The sequence below is a fragment of the Oreochromis niloticus genome, linkage group LG14, assembly GCF_001858045.2.
Source record: "Oreochromis niloticus isolate F11D_XX linkage group LG14, O_niloticus_UMD_NMBU, whole genome shotgun sequence".
In the NCBI taxonomy this organism is placed as follows: domain Eukaryota; kingdom Metazoa; phylum Chordata; class Actinopteri; order Cichliformes; family Cichlidae; genus Oreochromis; species Oreochromis niloticus.
In genome coordinates, this window is record NC_031979.2 from 7,062,130 (window position 1) to 7,081,675 (window position 19,546).

The 19,546-nt window shown below is 43.6% G+C and overlaps 1 protein-coding gene across 2 annotated transcripts in view; it reads left to right on the top strand.

The window, feature by feature from the left end:
- Positions 1–19,546, top strand: part of epha4l (eph receptor A4, like) — a 61,287-nt gene that overhangs the window by 26,901 nt on the left and 14,840 nt on the right. Inside the window, exons 4-9 of one of the 2 annotated variants that reach the window (XM_019345212.2) lie at positions 461–616; positions 9,182–9,517; positions 14,691–14,815; positions 14,920–15,079; positions 16,822–16,933; positions 19,190–19,245. In XM_019345212.2, the coding sequence (XP_019200757.1) occupies positions 461–616; positions 9,182–9,517; positions 14,691–14,815; positions 14,920–15,079; positions 16,822–16,933; positions 19,190–19,245 (945 nt within the window). Of the gene's footprint in view, positions 1–460; positions 617–9,181; positions 9,518–14,690; positions 14,816–14,919; positions 15,080–16,821; positions 16,934–19,186; positions 19,246–19,546 lie in introns of both variants that reach the window. The other variant, XM_019345211.2, reaches the window with a different exon arrangement.

The window sequence follows — 19,546 nt, forward strand, 5'->3', positions numbered from 1 at the left end:
TTCACCCTCTTTGGTTTGGACTAAAATGTCTCAGTAACTATTGGATGTCTTGCCATAGCATTTGCTGCAATGTATTTGGTCCATTGCAGTCCATACAGTGGGTAAAGATTTTTTGGACTGTTGTAATAACTTTAGTCTTTCGCTGACTTTTAATCTTAATCTATAGATCTATAGATCGTAATCAGATCTAAATTTCTGTTCCATACTTTGATTTGTGAGCAAAAACCCTCCAATGACATTCCAATGAGTTTTAGCTGCAATTTCTGTGTGCAAGGACAGAAGCATACAGCTAAAACCACCACTAATTTATTAGTGGGCTGCTTTGGAGCCACAGCCTTCCTGCTTCTTCCAGAACTCTCCCCTCTAGTACAAAAGCATTTGAGTCATAAACATGTATTTCATATTGTCCAGATTTGCAATCCTAACCCGACTTCCTCTCTGTGTTTTTGCTATCTTTCAGCTTGTAAGATTGGTTACTACCGTGCTCTGGCCACCGATGGCGCCTGTTCCAAGTGTCCTCTTCACAGTTACTCTGTCAGAGAAGGCTCCACCTCCTGTGCCTGCGACAAGGGATACTTCCGCTCCGAAACAGACCCAGCATCCATGCCCTGCACCCGTAAGTACACCCACATGTAGCATAACGATACACAGCACTCAGTTATGTTACCAGTAGGCCGTGACAGGCTGTGGTTTGCAGTGATTTTCTAAACAGCCAAAGATAGCTGTAACCGAACACTGTTTTGGAAAGGAACCCCGACACACACACTGAGAGCGACCGCCTCCACCGAAACACGGGCATTGATTCTGGCTGTCGCTCGCTAAAACATGCATTGCCAGGCCCTCACACCCACACACACATGTACACGTACACGTATACACACACTGACAGATAATCATGCAAATCGTGCAAACATAAAGAAGGCGCCTGTTGGTTTAATAGGCGTCTTTTGATCTCAGGTGGTACTTAGTCATCGGTCACAGTGACATAGAACTAATGAGGGTAAAAACCGCTGCATCCCAGATTCAGTCTTCCAGACTGTGAACAGGAATCAAACTGTTTGGGGGAGGTGATGAAAAAGGAAAACAAGAGCAAGACGTATGTAAAATAAAGCGATGGGGAACAGGGGGATAAAGGGAAGAAAGCTAGAAGACAGCAATGAATCAAGCTACAGGAAGGTGTTCAGTGGTAAATTCATCTGTGTGTGTCTTCACTTTCCTCCTTCCGGTTGTATGAGTGAACTCCTAGTGAATCTGGTCCTTCCAAGCCTACCCCACTGACTCACCACGTCTGTGATAACAAATATTGCCAACAATCCTGCTGCCTAATGATACCTCTTGCCTTTTTTTAGACCTCGTTCCCACTCTGAGTCACAGAACTGGGAGTTCATAGTGGCAGAAATGCACACCAACATGGAGAAAACAGAAAAAGCCACATAACACCCGAATCCCTGCACTCCCATCTTACGGGAAAATAATAAGATTGATACGTTCGTTTGAGAGCCGTTTGTGTTATGAATGAGTAATTTTAGTGTCATGAAGTAATTTTAACAACGAAAACATCTGTTAAGGTGCTTAGCTCATAGTTGGCTCGCCTTTCTGTCAAGTTCCTGAGGAGTCATCACTCAGCAAATCAGCTCACTGAATCAGAGTGGATGAAGTACCCCCCCCCCCCCCCCCCCCCCCCCCCCCCAAACTAATTATTTCCCTCTAGCATAGTATCTATACAGGATCCAAAGCAATACTCCACTGTGAGCAATTTGTAAAATTGGAAATGTTCGACTTTGCTGCAAAGTGCTACAGAGTTTACACGTATTTTCCAACTGTCATTAAACATGAAAGCAGGAAAGTATTTACTCAGAGCAGCGAGTACAAAAGCTTTTATGCAGTGGCTGGATGTGTCACATAAAGTGGCAATAGAAAGGAGTGAAATGGGTATTTTATTTGAAGGACAGACAACAATGTAGAGCTTTAACAAAAAACTCCATTAAAGGGGACCTATTATGCCTTTCCTCTTTTTCTGAAGTACACGTACTGTTATAATGGTGGATGCTCATTAAACATGACCGAGGTTTCAAATAATCGGCTCGCCGTGTAAACACATAAATCCCTTGAGCCAAACCTCAGGCTTCAGACTGCTCCAAAAGGTCCGTGTGATGTCTCATAAGCAGATATCCCTAATATGGCTGTCAGCACAGAAGCTCCGCCCACCTGCCATGCTAATTTTTGATTCTGAGAAGCAGCCAATCAGAAGAAAGACACCTTAATGCTAGCACTTTCTAAATACACACATTAAGGATAAGTGTGCAAATTCTGACATGCAGTACACACATATGGAGTTACAAGCATTTGCAACAGCTTCTTTCAAACAGAGAATGAAGTGCACCAAAGCCCCCAGTATAAGAGAAATGACGGTTATTTTGAAATGTGAATGATACAAGGCTGTTCTAGTAAAGTCTAAATGTCTACTGGACATGTAAAATTTGTGCAAATATTTCATGCGTTAAAAATATTTTTCGGACTCATCTACTGTTAGTGACGTCATCCACGACCGTGGAATTCTGCTGGACAAGTTCGCTGCTTTTTTTTTTTTTCAGATCAAGCTCAATTTTTCCGGGGTTTTTTCCCCCCTCCCTTTTCTTGGGCAAAACATCAGTACCAGCTCGTCGTCGCATAATGTCGACTTTATTTTTTTCATAGTGAGGATAAATTACTCGCAAAAAACATAACACCTACAGTGTGTATATACGTTACATGAGAAATTGGCATCAAAAAAATTCTGAATTTCATTTCTTTTTTTGGCAATGAGCTTGATGCATAAAGGCCTTAAGGAAAATAAATACATTTTTTAAATCTTATGCTGTAGGCTGCTTTAGGCTGTTTGAGAGATTGATATTCGAGCAGGAATTGTGCTTGGATGCTTTTCATGCTGCAGGAGGACATGTAATGTTTTCACCAAACAAGCTCCACCTGGGTGTTCAGCTTCCTGTAATAGAAATTAAAGTTGAAAACAAGAAGAAGAAAAACAAGTGCAGTGCTGCTGATTATGAATCACTGAAAAAAACAAGATGGTTCAAAAACAAAGAATCTGTGCTGCAAAACATACTTTTGAAAAAAAACCCCAGCATTCCCTGCTGTTTATTCTTTAATACACTTACACCTGATTTGAATTCTTTTTCAATTGCAGTACTAAATATTGATAAATCCCCAAGTATTCATAAATGAAAATAACTGACTGCTAATCCACCCTCCCATCGCCTCACTGTTCAGCAACATCTCATATAAACTGCATTACTAGCCGTCTTTTAATGGACGAGCAGGGAGGTCATCCCCATTGTCTCGTTAGTCAGTACGGCATTTCACAACGGCTGCTGCAAGTAACAGCTGTCGAAGCTCATTACTCGACTGATTTTATAGGACCCTGCTTTGTCATTCCAGCTACATTCCTAACTTGGCGGTTAGGAACTGAACATTAGCCCGACTCTCTCAGGGACCTTTGCCCTGCCTCGTCAGCCGGTCAACATTTGATCTTTGAACTCTCACCCTGTCTGTCGACTGCTGTTTTCCTTCCCTGTACATTTTTTTTTTGTTTTTTGCACATCTCACCCACATGTTAGAGCTCTGTAATTACAGCTGTCACTCATACATCCCTACTCATCCACATTTTGTTTTCACTCTCTCCCTCTCTCTGTTTCTCTAAAAACCCACTCAGAGTCACGAACAGAGCGAATGAAGAAAAAAAAAGCCTCTTAAATTCATTTCCCAGTTTGCTTTGCTGAAGGTCAGGCTGGGAACGAGCCAGCATCTCTGGTAATTGGGGAGCATGTCTGTGTGTGTGTGTGTGTGTGTGTGCGCGTGTATGGGTTATTGAAAACACTTTTCCTCTCTCTTAGTTTGCAGTGTAGCAAAGCAACATTATGATTAAAACTGGATGTTGTAGTTTCATCACTTGCACGACTCCAGCTGTATTCTAGCTCTCAGTGCGCGCACCTTTTTCATTGGGCTGTTCTTTTGGTCAGCCATTAATGCACGCTGCATGTGAATGGAAACGTTGGTTACTAGTCCGATAGTCATCTTAGGAGATTTTATTTGCTGTAACATTTTTTTAGTCTTTTTCATAGTTTGTGATGCAGGTTTTAGCCGTGATTACTTTTTTTTACATTTTTATTTTTACAGAGATTTTTACAGAGATTTTTATGTTCTCAGCAGGGGTGCAACCAAGGTTTTGCCAGAGGGGGGACACTGGCCACTACTATGGCCACCTTAATGATGAATATTTTAAAACCGTAATGCCAAGTTTATCATGTTTGATACATGAGTTTTTGTGAGCTTTTGAGACCTCTTTATCATTAGTTAGATTTTGGGGGGGGTGATAAAACCTAAATTATTGCACAAAAATGCCAGATGTTGGCAAAAGTGATATAAACTAAAACTGATATATGCAAATTGATTAATTTATTTATTTATTTAAAAAAACAACTCCAGCTTCAAATAAGCAGAATTTTCTGGCAATTATTTCATGGTTCAGGCTTTACAGCCTTAAACAAGAATAATAATTTAATGGCATTATATTATATAATAATATATAGAGATATGTAGCACTCATGCCTTCATAAATAAATGATAAAAGAGATCAAAGTGACCAAAAAATTGATTATTTGGACCTCAGTTTTTGTACCACCCCAATCTATGTAATGGTGTCTAATAGTCTCAGCCTGGCCACCTCTATAAAAATGATCTTGCTCTGCAGCTGGAGCACTGAGATCCATACACACATACACTTCATTATTTTTTTAATAAAGTAATCAGGTAGAAAATATCACCGAACACAATTTAGTGTACAATATTAAAACTAGGTAAAATACCCATGTGAGTGGGTATAAATACACCCACACACAAAGCAGTAATGAGGACCAGCGACAGACACCCGTGGGAGCTGCTTGCTCTGCTTGTGTTCAGGTTATAAGGAGGGGTTGTTCTCCATTTTGGGGTTTCTGTTGGCCCTTGATGTGTTTTTCAGATTTTTCCCCAGTTTTCTTAGCGGTGGTTTTGTGGAGGAAGAAGGAGGGACGGAGTAAGGAATGAACGCAGACTGTGGAGGACTCAAGGGGGGCATTGAATGAATCCCAGTCGGATGGTAATAGCGGGGTCATTGCTCTGGCCAATTTAGCCCGGCTCTCTAACTCGGTCCTGCGCTACACTAGGCTAACAATTACTGATAGAAAGAGACAGACAGAGATAGGGGTGGAGAGGGTGGGAGCTTGCTGTGGGGAAAGATGGAGAATGGGAGTGGAGTAAAAATGAGAAAGACAGATTAAGGTGGGGAGGGGGGGAGTATGGAAGTGAAGGAGCAGCAGGAAATAAAGAAGTAATGCTCTGAGCAAATTGCTAGGCCATAAACGAACAGAAAGGGAGGGAAAAGAAATCACCAACTTTCTTTAGGAGAAACTTTCCAAGTGTCCCCCTGGATTCCTCCCATAAGGAGTGTGAATTTTGAGGCCATGTTGAGCTAACGTTGTATGAAGGTTGTGCGAGCGTTGAGCTCCCGTCTCCCCCTGCCGTTCTTTCTCCCAGGATTAATTACCGGGTGTCAGTCACAGCCGACGGCTCTCCCACGCTCCCTTGTTCCCAATGGTGCCTTCTGGGAGAGCGACAGGTACAGGCAAATGTAGTTTGCGTGCGTGTGTGTGTGTTTGTGTAGAATGCAAGGAAGAATACTGACATGGTGTTTAAGATTTAGATTTTATTTTTATATAAAAGCAAAGCTACATAGTGCAGTTGTTAGGTTTGTATTAGCAGAACAAAAAATTCTTTCTGGGATGATTATACACATTCCCTTGTCAATGGACATCCTGCCTCCTAAAGACCTTTACACACCAAGCTCACTGCGAAAAATTGCTACTTTTAGAAAAATCGAAATTCCAAACTTTTTGGATGCAAGCTTGTTTTATAACGTACACACCAAAATAACTGCATTTTTTCAAAAACTTTGTCCTACAAAAATGCACTACGAAAAAAATTGAGTTGACGTCAAGCAATGATGAGCTGGTACTGATGTTTCTACACAAGAAAAGAAAGAAACAGAGGTTCTGGCTTCATCCAATTCTCCCACGCAAACAGCAGCAGGGAGAATTTTATTGTTTGATCCAGGAGTTGAAACTGTATCCCGACTGCTTTTGTACACATATCGGGATGTCAGTGGGACAGTTTGAGCTCTTGCTGGCAGAGTTGGGACCACATCTGAGGAGACAGAGTAATCATTTCAGAGAGTCGATTGACCCGGAACAGCGTCTAATTGTGTGTCTGAGGTAAACCGGATTATTTTAATATTTGGATATTCAATGCTGCGAGTGCGCTTGTTGCTAAATGCAGTGGTCTGATTGGTCAGATCTGTTTGTTTGCATTCAAAAATCTGAAAAATCCAGCTTGGTTAGAAAAAAATAAATGCCACAAATTTGTTTAAAAAAGCAAAGTAAATACAAATGAGTTTGGATAATAAGATGATGTATATTTCTCAGTTTGTACATTTTTACCAGGGAGCTGATGTTGGGGTTTGAATCATGTTTGATGGATTAGTTCTGTCTAACACCCTTTCATCAGCGCAGTATATGTAATTGTTCAATACATACACAAGGGAAATATTTTTCCTTGCGAGTTTTTTTTAGCTGCCTCTTATATGAAAAGCTAAAGAAAACTCGGCTAAGATAAGGATGTCTAGTTTTATAGTAAGTGTTGAGGAAATAGAACTGCGTCTGCGTTTCCGTAACATTTCAATTATTAGTTTGACAGCTTAGCACTGCTGTACAAATGATCAGCCACCTTTGTACTGTTACGTTTATGACACCTGAAGTCGAGATAAGAGCCCAGTATCTCAGATAGCGTGTCAAGAATTGGTGTAAAGGTAGTAGGTGTGAGTTAAACCTAGCTCACTGACAAAGGCGGTATTGTAATAACACTTTGGGTGGGCACCTTAAATTAGAAATCCCATCTGTAACTTGTTCCCATTGTCTGGGCAGCAGACGTGGGGAATAAGGTGAAAGACCAAATGAGGAAAAGTGGGCGAGGAGATGAAAAGGCAGGGGCAAAGGAGGGTGGATGAGTCCTTTATCATGATTTTTAATGGGAATTTATTAATAGATTTTCGTGGAGGGCTACACTTGGTAAGGGAAGGCTGAGCGGTGGTGCTATTAGCGCAGTCCATTCTGCATCCTTTCATCTCAAAGCTCGTGTACTGTGCAGTTAAACAGATACCTCTCCTCACCAGCCATGCTCATTATTTGCCCTCCCTCCTTGTATCCAACCCTCCAGACCTGCTCCTTCCATACTAATCAGTTTTTTTCTTTTGCTTTCTGGGTGAACAGACGGTGTTTGTCTTCTCCATCTCCGTCCTCTCAGCCTCTGCCTCCTCTCAGCATTTGCGAATTTACCGCTATCTGCCAGAATAACGCTGGAGTCGTGTCCATACACGCGCAGCCAAGCGCCTGCCTAGCGCACAGTTACTCGTCTCCATTAATACGCCGACACTCAGAGCCCGCTTCTTCCTCCTCGGGCGACCGTGCGTGCACAGCCCCACACGCGGTCCTCCCTCCGCTGCTCTTGGTGTCTCTGTGAAATCATTCATTGCCATTCTCCTCCTCCAAAAATAACACTGATAATTAATTTCCGTTGTGAAATGATTCGTCTGCGGACTGACTAGCTTTCATATTTCACCCTGCATCGATCCCCCCAGCCAGCTCGCGTGCGCTTCATTAGTCAGAGGAAGAGAGAGAGTGGAGAGCAGTGAGACAGGGAAAACAGAGACATGGGGAGAGAGAAAGTGAGAGTTAAGTCAATTACCGCCGCTTATGTTTGAAAGCAACGCAAAAAAACACATTAATTACAATGGAGCTGACATGTAAATTGGGATTGATGTGCCGGGAAGTTTGTCACGTAGCTGCAGAGCTGCTTCCATATAAAACTACAGCGTGTGGCTTTTTATATCAAAGCAGGGACTAAATAACAGGCTACAAAGCAAACTTTGTTTAAAGTTATTCACTGGCTGCCATAAAGTCCCACTGTTAGCAGTGGGCTCAGGCATCCCACCACTTTCCAGCTGATTCGACAGGAATCTGAAAGAAAGTCTGTTGGCCTATTGGATTTCTGTTAGCATTCTGAATTAACTGAGGTGAAACTGGATCCTCCCATTCTGTAATGGACAGGACATTAAAAGGTAACTCAAGAAGCCTCAGCTCCCAATAAACGGAGAACACAGTCAATTACAAATTCACAACTTATGTATAGAAAGGATTAATTGCCACAGGTATTCATGAGGTTTGTGACAACTCTCAGCAGATCAGCAGTTAATTTCAGACCTTGATGTTTTTTTGCGGTGGGGTGAATATGATGACAGCCTGTTCCTTTAACGTGCTATTTTTACTGAAGTAAAACCTTGCAAGTTAAGTTTCACCTATTGTGCATTGTGTGTAGCTTAAATCTGTAGGCTTAGTCTGACTTATTAACTCAAGTTAATTCGTCATGTTTTACCAGTTGGCATAATTATAACATAAGATAATTAAGTTGTTCCAAGAATTCTTTTTTGTAGTGTTGTGAACATTAGTGGATGGATGCTGAACAGGCCTGTTTATATGTGTAAAAACAAAAAATGGTTAACGGGAACACTAGCTGAATGTGCTACGTTAAGCTCATTTAACAGTCTTTAAAAAGAGTCAGTAGTGGGGGTGGGGGTTGGGTTTGAGATTGTGTCCAACTTGCAATACATTGGCAGTAACCCTGCTGCTTTAAACCATACTAACCACCGCTGCTTTACATAGCTTATTAGCATAAGCAACATGAGCACACGGCTAATTAGCTTATAATTACTTACACACATTACTGAAGCTGTTTCTTAAACCTACAGATTGCTGTTTAAACCATTACAAAAATATGTTCTAAATAAAAGCTGGCTAAACTCAAGCTCAATTAAACTGCATATTTCACCACAAAGCACCGCTAACATATGAGTAGCTAACAGCTTAGCGGCTCAGTTACTGTAAAAGTGATAAGACAGAATCGTGAAAACGTGGCTGCTTGTATTATGGATTTCTTCTCAATTTCAGTAACCACAAGTCAATGTTATTGCAACTGTGTGCTTTTTTTAGCATTTGGCATGCTGCTTTTTACAACGCCAGTTCTCCTTCCTCTGCAGGCCCTCCGTCGGCGCCTGTGCATCTCATCTCCAATGTGAACGAAACCTCCGTAAACCTGGAGTGGAGCCCACCCCGGAGCTCTGGGGGTCGCCAGGACTTGACATACAACGTAGTGTGTAAGCGCTGCGGTTCTGATGGCCGGCGCTGTCAACCCTGTGGAAATGGAATCCACTTCAGCCCACAGCAGCTGAGCCTGAAGGGAACCAGGGTGTCCATCAACGAGCTACAGGCCCACACCAACTACACCTTCGAGGTGTGGGCGGTGAATGGAGTCTCACCTCAGAGCCCGGGGCCGGAGCAGGCCACGTCAGTGACCGTCACCACCAACCAGGCCGGTAAGATGATGGGAGGTGATTCAGCTGATTCTAACATGGTTTCCTGTGACCCCATAATCATTAAACATCTGTTTAATCACTTATTACCATATATTCCAAACCCTCCTTACACTAGCTTACTTTAGAGTGTTCAGAGGGGTCTTCTGGTTTTGCAGGAGATCACAAAACATACACTCTCACACTGTGTGAGAGTTTAGGTTACCAGAGACTGTGCTGGCTCATGTATGATACAGACGGGTTCATTTGACTGAATGCTTGAAAGTACTTTTTGGGGGACATGTCAAAAACATGTTTATTAAAGTTGTGAATAATTGGGGGGAAGGTTGGGTGATTACTGAGGAGGATGATGATGGATTTTCGGCAGAGGGAAATGATTTTATGCAATATTTCACTGGAGTTTTGCATAATTAGGCATAAGAAGCCAGGGCTGACGATGGGGGCACCGTGCTATATTTAGCACCCAAACTAATAAATTAGATGAGTGGTATTGATCTGGGGAGGATTCATTACAAATTCTGCTGGATTACATGTGCCTGGGTGCCTGTGTGTGTAATTATTGTCATAGAATACAACCACAGCCTCCCCTTCAGACCAGGAGAAGAGCCCTCCAGCCTCCATGCTGTATTCAAAGCCTCCCGTTGTTTCGTCATTTAGCCATTTTGTGACCAGTTGTTCTGCAAATGGATTTTACGACCCGGGTCTTTTCTCTTCATCCCTCCGTCTATACTCCGCTCATAGACGATCATTACCTTGGTCTGGTTTACTGCTCTGCTCTTGGGTGGCAAGCTAAGTGCCTTTTTGTGTCTTCTTTTATCGCTAATTTCCATCCCTGGGAAAAGCGAATATCTTCAATAGGGCTTGGACTGGCAATTTAAGGACACAGTGGCTTGATTTATCAGCCGGGGTCAGGAAGATAGAGATGAATGGATGTACTGCCTGTGGGAGAGCTGCGAGTACTGCCAGAAAGGCCTATGTGGGAGCTGTAATGCAGCACACCCTGGAGTCCGGGCTGAAGGCTCATAATAGCATGTCAGCGTGACCATGCTGATGCACAGTTGCACAAAAAATGCAGATTTTTTTTTTTTTTTACAGAGATGCAGTCCCAAACACACACACACACACACACACACACACACACACACACACACACACACACACAGAGCCCCCTAAGGTTGCTGGAGGCTAATGTGCTGACTTGAAGTTGTAAGATATAGATGATGTTGCCTTTGGCTCGTCACTGGTGCATGTTTCACAAATGTTCGCCAGGATTAGTTATATGAAGCTGCAGCTGGAAGCTCTATTATAGTGTGTGTGTGTGTGTGTGTGTGTGTGTGTGTGTGTGTGTGTGTATTTGCACATGTGCAGCACTAACTGCATGCATGGTGAGAAGTAAGAAAATGTTTTGCAGAGATGCTTGCATGAACGCAGATGATCAACATTTGCTTCTTAAACAATGTCCTCTGTGTGTCTGTGCGTGTATCTATGTGTGTGCGTGTCTCTTATAATTTGTGTGTGTGTGTGTGTTAAAAGAGAATAGCTCCAGACTGATTGGATTTCTTCCTGCTAATGCTCGGTAGGGGCTTTAGAAGCTCTGGTTTCAGCCGCTGGTAATCCAGCCAGTCATCTGTGGCTGTCCTTCTCTCTGTATCGCCTCCCCTCATCCAGACACAGAGGATTACACATTTATTATGATAGATTTATTAGGATTTATAAGTGCTGTGGAAAAGACACCCCCACCACCTCCCCGCCCCATAAAAGTTCAAATTTCGGCTAGGGAGGAAGAAGTGAGGTAGGCAGGTTGGAAAGGATCTGGATTTTTTTTTTTGTTCGGCACGAGAGGAAAGTGTAGGAAGGTGCAGTGGAGAAAAATGAATGCCGTCAGATAAAAATGAGCAGTCCCGCTTAATGTGCGTGTGTGTGTCTGTGACCAGGCATGTATTTATGCGCGTACAAGAAGGTCAGATTCCATGTGTCGCCACGAACAATTCCACTATCGTAAATCAGGCGGGGTGTAACCCTTTCACCCGGGCTACAGGAGGAAAGCGAGGGGAAACGGGGATGGGGAGGGTGAGATGTCCAAGCTTTGAACTGACCCCTGGCTGTAAATGGATGTTGTCTTCCCCTTTTATGAGATCAAGCACTCTATATGTCTATGTGTGATTGTGTGTGAGAGAGGGAGGGGGTTGGGGTCATTTATGTCTTGATACAAAATACTTCAGGTGGCTAAAAGTGAATTCATGCATAAGGATTGCGTGTGTGTGTGTGTGTGTGTGTGTGTGTGTGTGTGTGTGGGCACTTCCATCAGTGCATGTGTGTGAGTTTCCATCGCTCTGGCAACAAACCGGCCAGCATACATGTGGAAATGTGTTCTCGGGAGGTGGAGGCTGACTCTAGATAGGTGGAGGGGGCGAGGAGGGAATCATGTAAGCAGGAGCCATTTTCTCCCAACACCCTGAAAAATGGCTCCCTCCTCGACTATTTCTCCTTGGCGGCGAAGGCAAAGAAAAAAAAGAAAAGAAAAAAAGAGTGACTCAAATCTGGCAACCAGGCTCCAATCTGGCAACCACATGTGCAGCCCCTGTCTATTTTAATGTCAAACTGTAATCGGCCGCGTATTCGCGCAAATGCTCCACCGCAGATCCTCCTCGCTGTACAAATACTCCGTGATGAGCACGCACGCTCAACGAGCTGGAAAAGGAGAAAGAAGAAAATAAAAAATAAAAATCCGCTATTCTGCCGGGAAGGTTATTTTTCAAACCAAACCCTGAACTCTGTGTGCCTCTGCCAGGTTTTTACCGATTATAATTTATGCATGTGCGCAGTGATTGAGTTTTTTTTTTTTTTTGCTGTCTGAGCTGTGTGAGATAATGGGGCTAGGTGTGTGTTTTTCTATGTGAATTTCTATCTTTCTGTTTGTATAATGAGTTCCTTTGTGTTGCCGGGATGTGTATGTCTGTGTGTGTGTGTCTGTGTGTGTTGCAAAGCAGTTTTTTTCTGAGAGAGCACAATTCTGAAATAAGATCTGAATATTCATTGCGTCTAACACTTATTATTCCACCGGCGTGTTTAGCCCACGCGTTCAGAGGGGGGCGGTAAGAAATTACAGATCTGTCCCACATATTTAAATTCATCTACAGAGGTGCCAGCAAGTCTAGCACGCTGTGCCTCAGGTGAATGTTTCAATTTTAGGATCTCAAGTTTAGCTGTGCACGATTTGTCTGCACGCATTTGTGCACAGTTTTGTTTTGTTTTTTATTTTACCAGTTGTTTTTTGTTTTTTTGTTTTTTAAAGAGACCTAAATGGATCACTTCTTCTGCGTCTGAGCCGAGCTGCCTGGTGATGTCCATTAGAAGGGATCACTCAGAAAATCTGTCATCTTTATCCTCACATTAGTCGAGAGGAAAATAAAAACGCAACAGGAGCAGCAGAACACGATTAAATCGCCATATCTGTCATCTTCGGAGGGGAAGATGGATGTGTGGATTACCTCCAAGGAATGAAGGCCCGTGACCTCCTCGGGGGTTTTCCTTTCGGAGTCAGAGCATCCTCAGTCGGCCCCAGGAGGGCCTTCAAATTGGCTCTTGCTGCCGGCTAAGATTGATCGGAGGGCTACAAATGGCCGCCGTGTAATTGTTTAAGGGAGACGCAACACATTAGGCCAACAGGATGACACAACCTTGGGTTAATCTATTTACTAAGACATGTCTGCAATCCCATCCCTCTCCATCTCAGTCGACCCCCACCAGTCGCAAGCCCTCTGCCTCAACCCCCCCTCCCCATCTCCCCCTGTCGCTTCTTCACCCCAATGAAACTCAATCCCTTGGCTGGTGCTTGAATTCCAGGCCCGTTTGAACTCAATCCCCCAGCTAAAAGTGGGGTTTTGTTAGCATTAGCTTGTGGGCTAGGCTCCCTGGAGCCCCTGGTCAAAGTGATGAGAATGTATATAATGTCATAGATAATCCAATCATAATCGGTGGACTGTGAACCCCTCATTAATCATCCCCACTGTAATTTTTTAAAAGGCAGATGGTCTGGAACGAGTAAGGTTACAGTAATCAGCGAGGGGCAGAGGTCAAAGATCTGCTCCGTGTGGAGTCGTAAGAGCAGATGCCATAAAAAACACTGTGTTACCTGGGCGTTAGTGGGAATGTTTGTCTATGGTAGTGCTTTTGTTCTGGCTCTGTGGGCGAGGTTGTTGGGAGAATTATTTAACCCTCTGTGGTCTCGGTGCCCTGAGTCCTAACCCCAACGCCGTGCTATCAGAATATGTGACTTTTGGCTTTTGCAATCAGGGGCCAAAACCAAAATCAAGCATTTTAACTGACACAAATATCACAAAGTATTTGCATTTTTTCCCTCTACTTTACAGGAACTTTGCTGATGATAAATCTCTTTATTTTGGTCTTTTTGTCTGTGTTTATCTGTGGAGCTTTATTCTATCAGCTCGTGACTGAACTGCCATATCTCCCAAAACTCAGTCCTTACACGAGTTGTTCCTCTGTTTACAACCCTATCTCTCCTACACCTATGGATTTTCTCTTCGTAAAGTCGCGAGCGTGTATGACCCAATTTACGTGTTGTCACACTCCCCGGAGATAGAGGTTTGATTTGTGCAGCGGCGACACACTTGGAGGGAGGGGGCGAGCGTAAGCCATTATCTGTGCTTTAACCTTCACGTGTTAAAGGCGTCTGAACACAGATAGCACAGCTGCTTGAAATATGGCCTCATTATCAGCTGCTGCAGAAAAGGCTCGAGATAAGATCACTCTCTGGAGCTTTAATGAAAACCAATTGATTTGCTCTCTTAAAGACAAAAAAAATGCAAAGGTGTCGAGCCCATTTGATGTTATTCATATACTTTGCGGTTGAGAAAAGTGCCTGAGACGCTTGTGTCACGGGAGAGCTTGTATCGGTTTTATAGACGCCGACATTTAGTTCACGCTCCTTCTGTTAAATCAGCTGTGTGGCCGCACGGTTTCGCAAGACCCCTGATTCTGAATGAGAGCCAAGTTCAAAGAGAAGTGGAAGCGATTGCCTCGTGGCTTGTTTGACTTTCTCAGCAGGAGCAGGAGAAAGTGTGGGACAGAACAGACTCAACGTCTCCAAGGGTGAAAACAACAGCTAAACATTTTTTTTCTCTTCTGTTTCCTCTTTCTTTGATCGTCTCACCAGCTCCCTCTCCAGTGACTTCAATTCAGGCCAAGGATATCACAAGACACACCATTTCCCTGGCCTGGCAGCCACCGGAAAAAGCCAACGGGGTCATCCTGGAGTATGAGGTCAAGTACTATGAGAAGGTGAGGGACGGTGCGAGAGATTTCGTTTCTGCTGAACCGTCAAAGCAAAAGCAGCCTCTGAATAAGTTGTATTGTGTTCTTTTTTTCCCCCTGTCCCGCTGTAGGACCAGAATGAAAGAAGCTACCGCATCATAAAAACCTCATCAAGGAGCACCGACATCAAGGGCCTCACCCCCCTCACCTCCTATGTTTTCCATGTGCGGGCTCGCACAGCGGCCGGCTACGGAGAATTCAGCGGCCCGTTTGAGTTCATGACAAACTCGGGTGAGTTAAGTCACACTGCCTGTTCATCTTCGTCTTCTTCTCCCTGCAGAGCCGGGAGACGCCTGATTCCAGCTCCGCCACGGCAGTTTCTGAAAAATTCCTACAATGATAGCATCTCTTACGAGTTTGTCTCTTTCATTGGAGAGTCATTAATCAAAATTGCTGTTGTCTATAAAAGATAAATGATATTGTCCTCCGGCACCTGACTGGCAACTTGAATATCTTCCATTATTCACGTCTGAGTATCAGCCTCAGTAGACGTGCCAGCTGACGTTTAAACTGTATGAAGCTTTGAAGAATGGCACCATTTGTGGCGTTTTCAGTCAGAAGCTGCTGCTAGATACTTCTCACTGCTCGCCAGAACTCTTTAATTGAATCAGTTTCAAGCCAAAATAAATGTATTCATTTCTCTGCCAGAGTCTAAGGCACACAAACCCTGTGATAACTGCAGCAACAGCGCCTGTGTAGGTGGACTCTGATCACAATTTTCAGATTAGCCTCTCAAACCTCACTAACCCACTAGTGGGTTACTTACTACAGTGATACAGAGTGCAGCCAAAACTTGTTCAGACCCCGAGAAGTTTATTTGAAATTCTAGTGGAGATCCCACAGTTTCCAAAGATTTCCATTTGATACTGAGTAGCGACAAAAAAAAAAAAAACTTGGGAAAAGCTGTTACAAAATAAATCAAATTCTATAAGACAGAGTGGAATAACATGACCTTATAAAGCTCCTTTGAGGGGAAATGAATGAGGAAAACTGTGCAAGATGTAAATGAAAGTCTGTTTTTTCAGGAAGAATTTTACAAAGCAAAACAAAAAGAGATAAACTTTTCTCCATCCAGTGTTTCCTACTGACTAATGCCTGACTTGTGCTTCAACTGGAAATCTGCATAACCAGGAACCCCTCTTAACCCTGAGGCCACAACGTTCTACGTAACCTGACATGCAACTACACGAAACCTGCCTGCAACGACTCTCATTGGCGTGGAAGGTTTTGGTGCAGGGTTAAGAGGGGTCTCCAATCTCCAGTAACGATGCAGATTTCTCACTGAAGCGAAAATTTGGCATCAGACTGCATTTGTGGTGGTGAAAGGGGCACGAGTTGGGCACGTCTCTAACAATACATATCGTACATACTTTGTGACGATAAATAACTGAGTAGTAATCTCTCCAGTCTAACAGCACGGTACATAAACCAGCCGTCCACCTGCTAGAGCTTCTGTTTATGGTGGACTTGGCCTCTAAGATGATGGTCTGTGTGCCCAACGGGTGACACACAAAACAGTTGTTATGCACCCGAGTAGCTTGTAAGTAGTGGTAAACAGCACCATCACTCCAATAATAATATGTGGCCTATTATCTAATCTCAGCTTTCTGTATTTTCTTAGCATTCAGCTTTTGGTCCAGTGAATATATTTCCACATAATGTTTCCCGTTACTGATGACACAGAGGGCTAGAGAGATCCACTAGAAGCCCAGGTGTCCCTTTTGTAATGCAGATAGAGACAGCAGCGCATGATAATGACACGGTCAAGCACACATCCTAATGGGCTGTCATTGTCTCCCAATGAAGCATGCGAAACAGTGGACTTTATGATCAGAATAGTAAAATGGAGGGAGGGCGAGCAAACACTGCGTGGGGACAGGAGGAGGCGGAGGGATGAGAGGTATCGAGTTACTTTGACTTTGCTCTTTTTTTGTTGTTTCTCTCCAACCTTTTTTCTCTCCTCTCTCCAATAGTCCCAGCTCCCATTATCGGCGACGGGGCCAACTCCACGGTGTTGCTGGTGTCAGTGGTGGGCAGCGTGGTTCTCCTCATCATCCTCATCAGTGCTTTCGTCATCAGCCGACGGTGAGCTTCACCACCCGCCCCCGCCCTTCCATCTAACTCTGTCCCTTCTGCTTTCTGTCTATCTCTCTTTCTCGGCACACAGATGAGGGATGTCTTACTTAGTGCCGGGAAAAGTAGCTGTCAGGAAATGGAAGTCACTCAAAAGAGCACACACATACACACACACTAACACTCCCAGACAGCTAGTGCAACTCGCTCACGTCGGATGAGTGATGACTCGCCACACCGGAGATGTGATTGACAGCTCCGACAGCTGAAGAGATGCAATCAGCGACCCCTCGCTCCCTGTCCTCTGCATCCAGCCCGCTCCCTTCGCATAGTCCCACCCGCCTCCACTCCACCCCGTCCCTCTCCCACTATCTCTCAGCTAGTGGCTGTAATCCTGCCCGCTAGTTATTTTCTCCTGCTGCACCTTGCTGACCGCCGCGACAAGAATGAGAGAGCGAGAGGGAGAGCGACGGGAGGGTGGACAATGAGATAAGCGGGAAAAAGCGGGAGATAGAATAGAGCGAGGACGAGACAGAGAGGCATCAGGTGGATTTGCAGTGACCCAATCTCAGGGTGTTAACCAGCGAGCAGGACAAAGCACCGTCACACAGATGGGATTACATGCAGATGGGGCTGCCTCACCTCAGGGTGTAAAACCACACGCACTCTCTGCATGTGTGTGTTTGTGTGCGCTTCCATATGTGTTAGGGGTGCGAGTGCATACATCCTGTGGAAAAAAAATAAAGTTTTGTGTGTGTGTGGTGTGGCAGTGGGGGGAGGGGGGTGTCAATGGCTTGTGTGTTGATTCTTGAATTGACCAAATCACTGTTTGCATGTGTGTATTGGTGCTGTGAATGATAGGGAGTGAAGGGGGCTGTTGATTGTGTGTGTGTGTGTGTGTGTGTGTGTGTGTGTGTGCTCTCTTTTCCATGTGATTGCCTCTCTGCAGCCAAGCAGGTGGTTGTCTCAGGCTTTTTTATATGCATGTGACGGCCACTGTCATTGTGCTGCCGCGTTCATCCTGTGATTGTGGGGAGGGACTGTAATCACGTAGCCGTTTACCATCATTACACAGCCGTAGAAGAGGACAATGTCTCGCACATCTGGTCATTTCCACCACTGACCTTAACACGTCAATATAAGCACAGGTGTCAGGCAGCCTGAGGGATTCGCAGGGATTTAAGTGCATCTTCTCTAGAATTGATTTATAGCTTTTATATTCGTCCAGCTTCTCTGCTCCATGTTGTTATTATACGCTCGGTGCCCTTCAGAAAGCTTCGATGTTGGAAGATTTCTCACTTGAGTTTGATGCAAAAAATATATCAAAGTAAAACTGTTATCAGCAAACATCTAAACCAAAGTTCTATATTATTTATTTGGATTATTACCATTATTGTTGCACTGATACGTATTTTATGAAGTAATCATTTAGTTTTTGCATAAAAACAACTCAGAACTGTAATTATCTTTTGTAATTAAGACTGTATTATTACACAGTCTTAAAGGGTATCTGTACATATTTTTGCTATATTTACTTCTACAGGTGTGGATTATCATCTTTAAGCATAGTCAAAATCTCAGGTAACAGGGTCAGCAAATGAAAAAAGTAGTCCACGTGTGCAATATGTACCTAAAGATTAGGGTTTGGTTTCCAGCATTGTTTTTGTCCTACTCCTGTGCTAATCTGATGTCATTACGTCACCTCACGAGGATTTCTTTAGTAACTAGTCATCTGGAACCCTTCCTTTAATGGGGACACATGTTCATGGTGGCTGCATAGATTTATTCTGAAAGCTATAGATGAATTTCCCTGAAATATGGAGGAAGAGCTAAGATGTAACATCTTTTGTTTGAGGAAGCCTGGTGAGGGGCAGCCAATAAAACACACACACGCCCCTTTTTCCAGCCAACTGGGGGCAAAATATTTACTTTACAGACATACATGTGCCACGTGTAGGCAAGAAAATGAGCTTGCAAAAGGTTTTAACTATTTTTAAAGGTTTTATCATAACATGATATTTTAAATGATCTTTCTTGAGAGCTTGAAAAAAGAAGGCAAGTGGACTTGGGGAAAAAGACACATGAACTGGATGATTGAGAACCCACAGACAATTAAAATCTTTGTGATGAACATTGTTTAATTATATTAAAAAAGGAATATCCATATCTCATCTTATATATAAGATATAATTGTGTTCTAACTTTATGAGATTTGAAGCTTGATTCCCTGCCATGAGTGACCATTCTGCTTTTTTTGCCCCCTAGAAGGAGTAAATACAGCAAAGCCAAGCAGGACTCTGATGAAGAGAAGCACTTACATCAAGGTAACTCATAGTTAACACTCCGCCTACAGACCTTATAATTGTAAAACATTATTGCTGTCAGGTATGCTCGTGTGCATGGGCTCTAAACCACAAATGAAGCCCATAAAATGGGAGGAAAAACAAACTGTTTTGAAGTTAATGTACTTGCAACCCAACATGCTCCAAACGCCTCATTATCAAGTCATCAGCATTGTTATTTGTGTGCCACAAAAATTTCAAGTTAATGAGCTCCATCTTCATCGGAGGCAGCCATAGTGACATGAAAAGCGCTGGAGTCAGTGTGTGAAGCGAGGTATGGAGA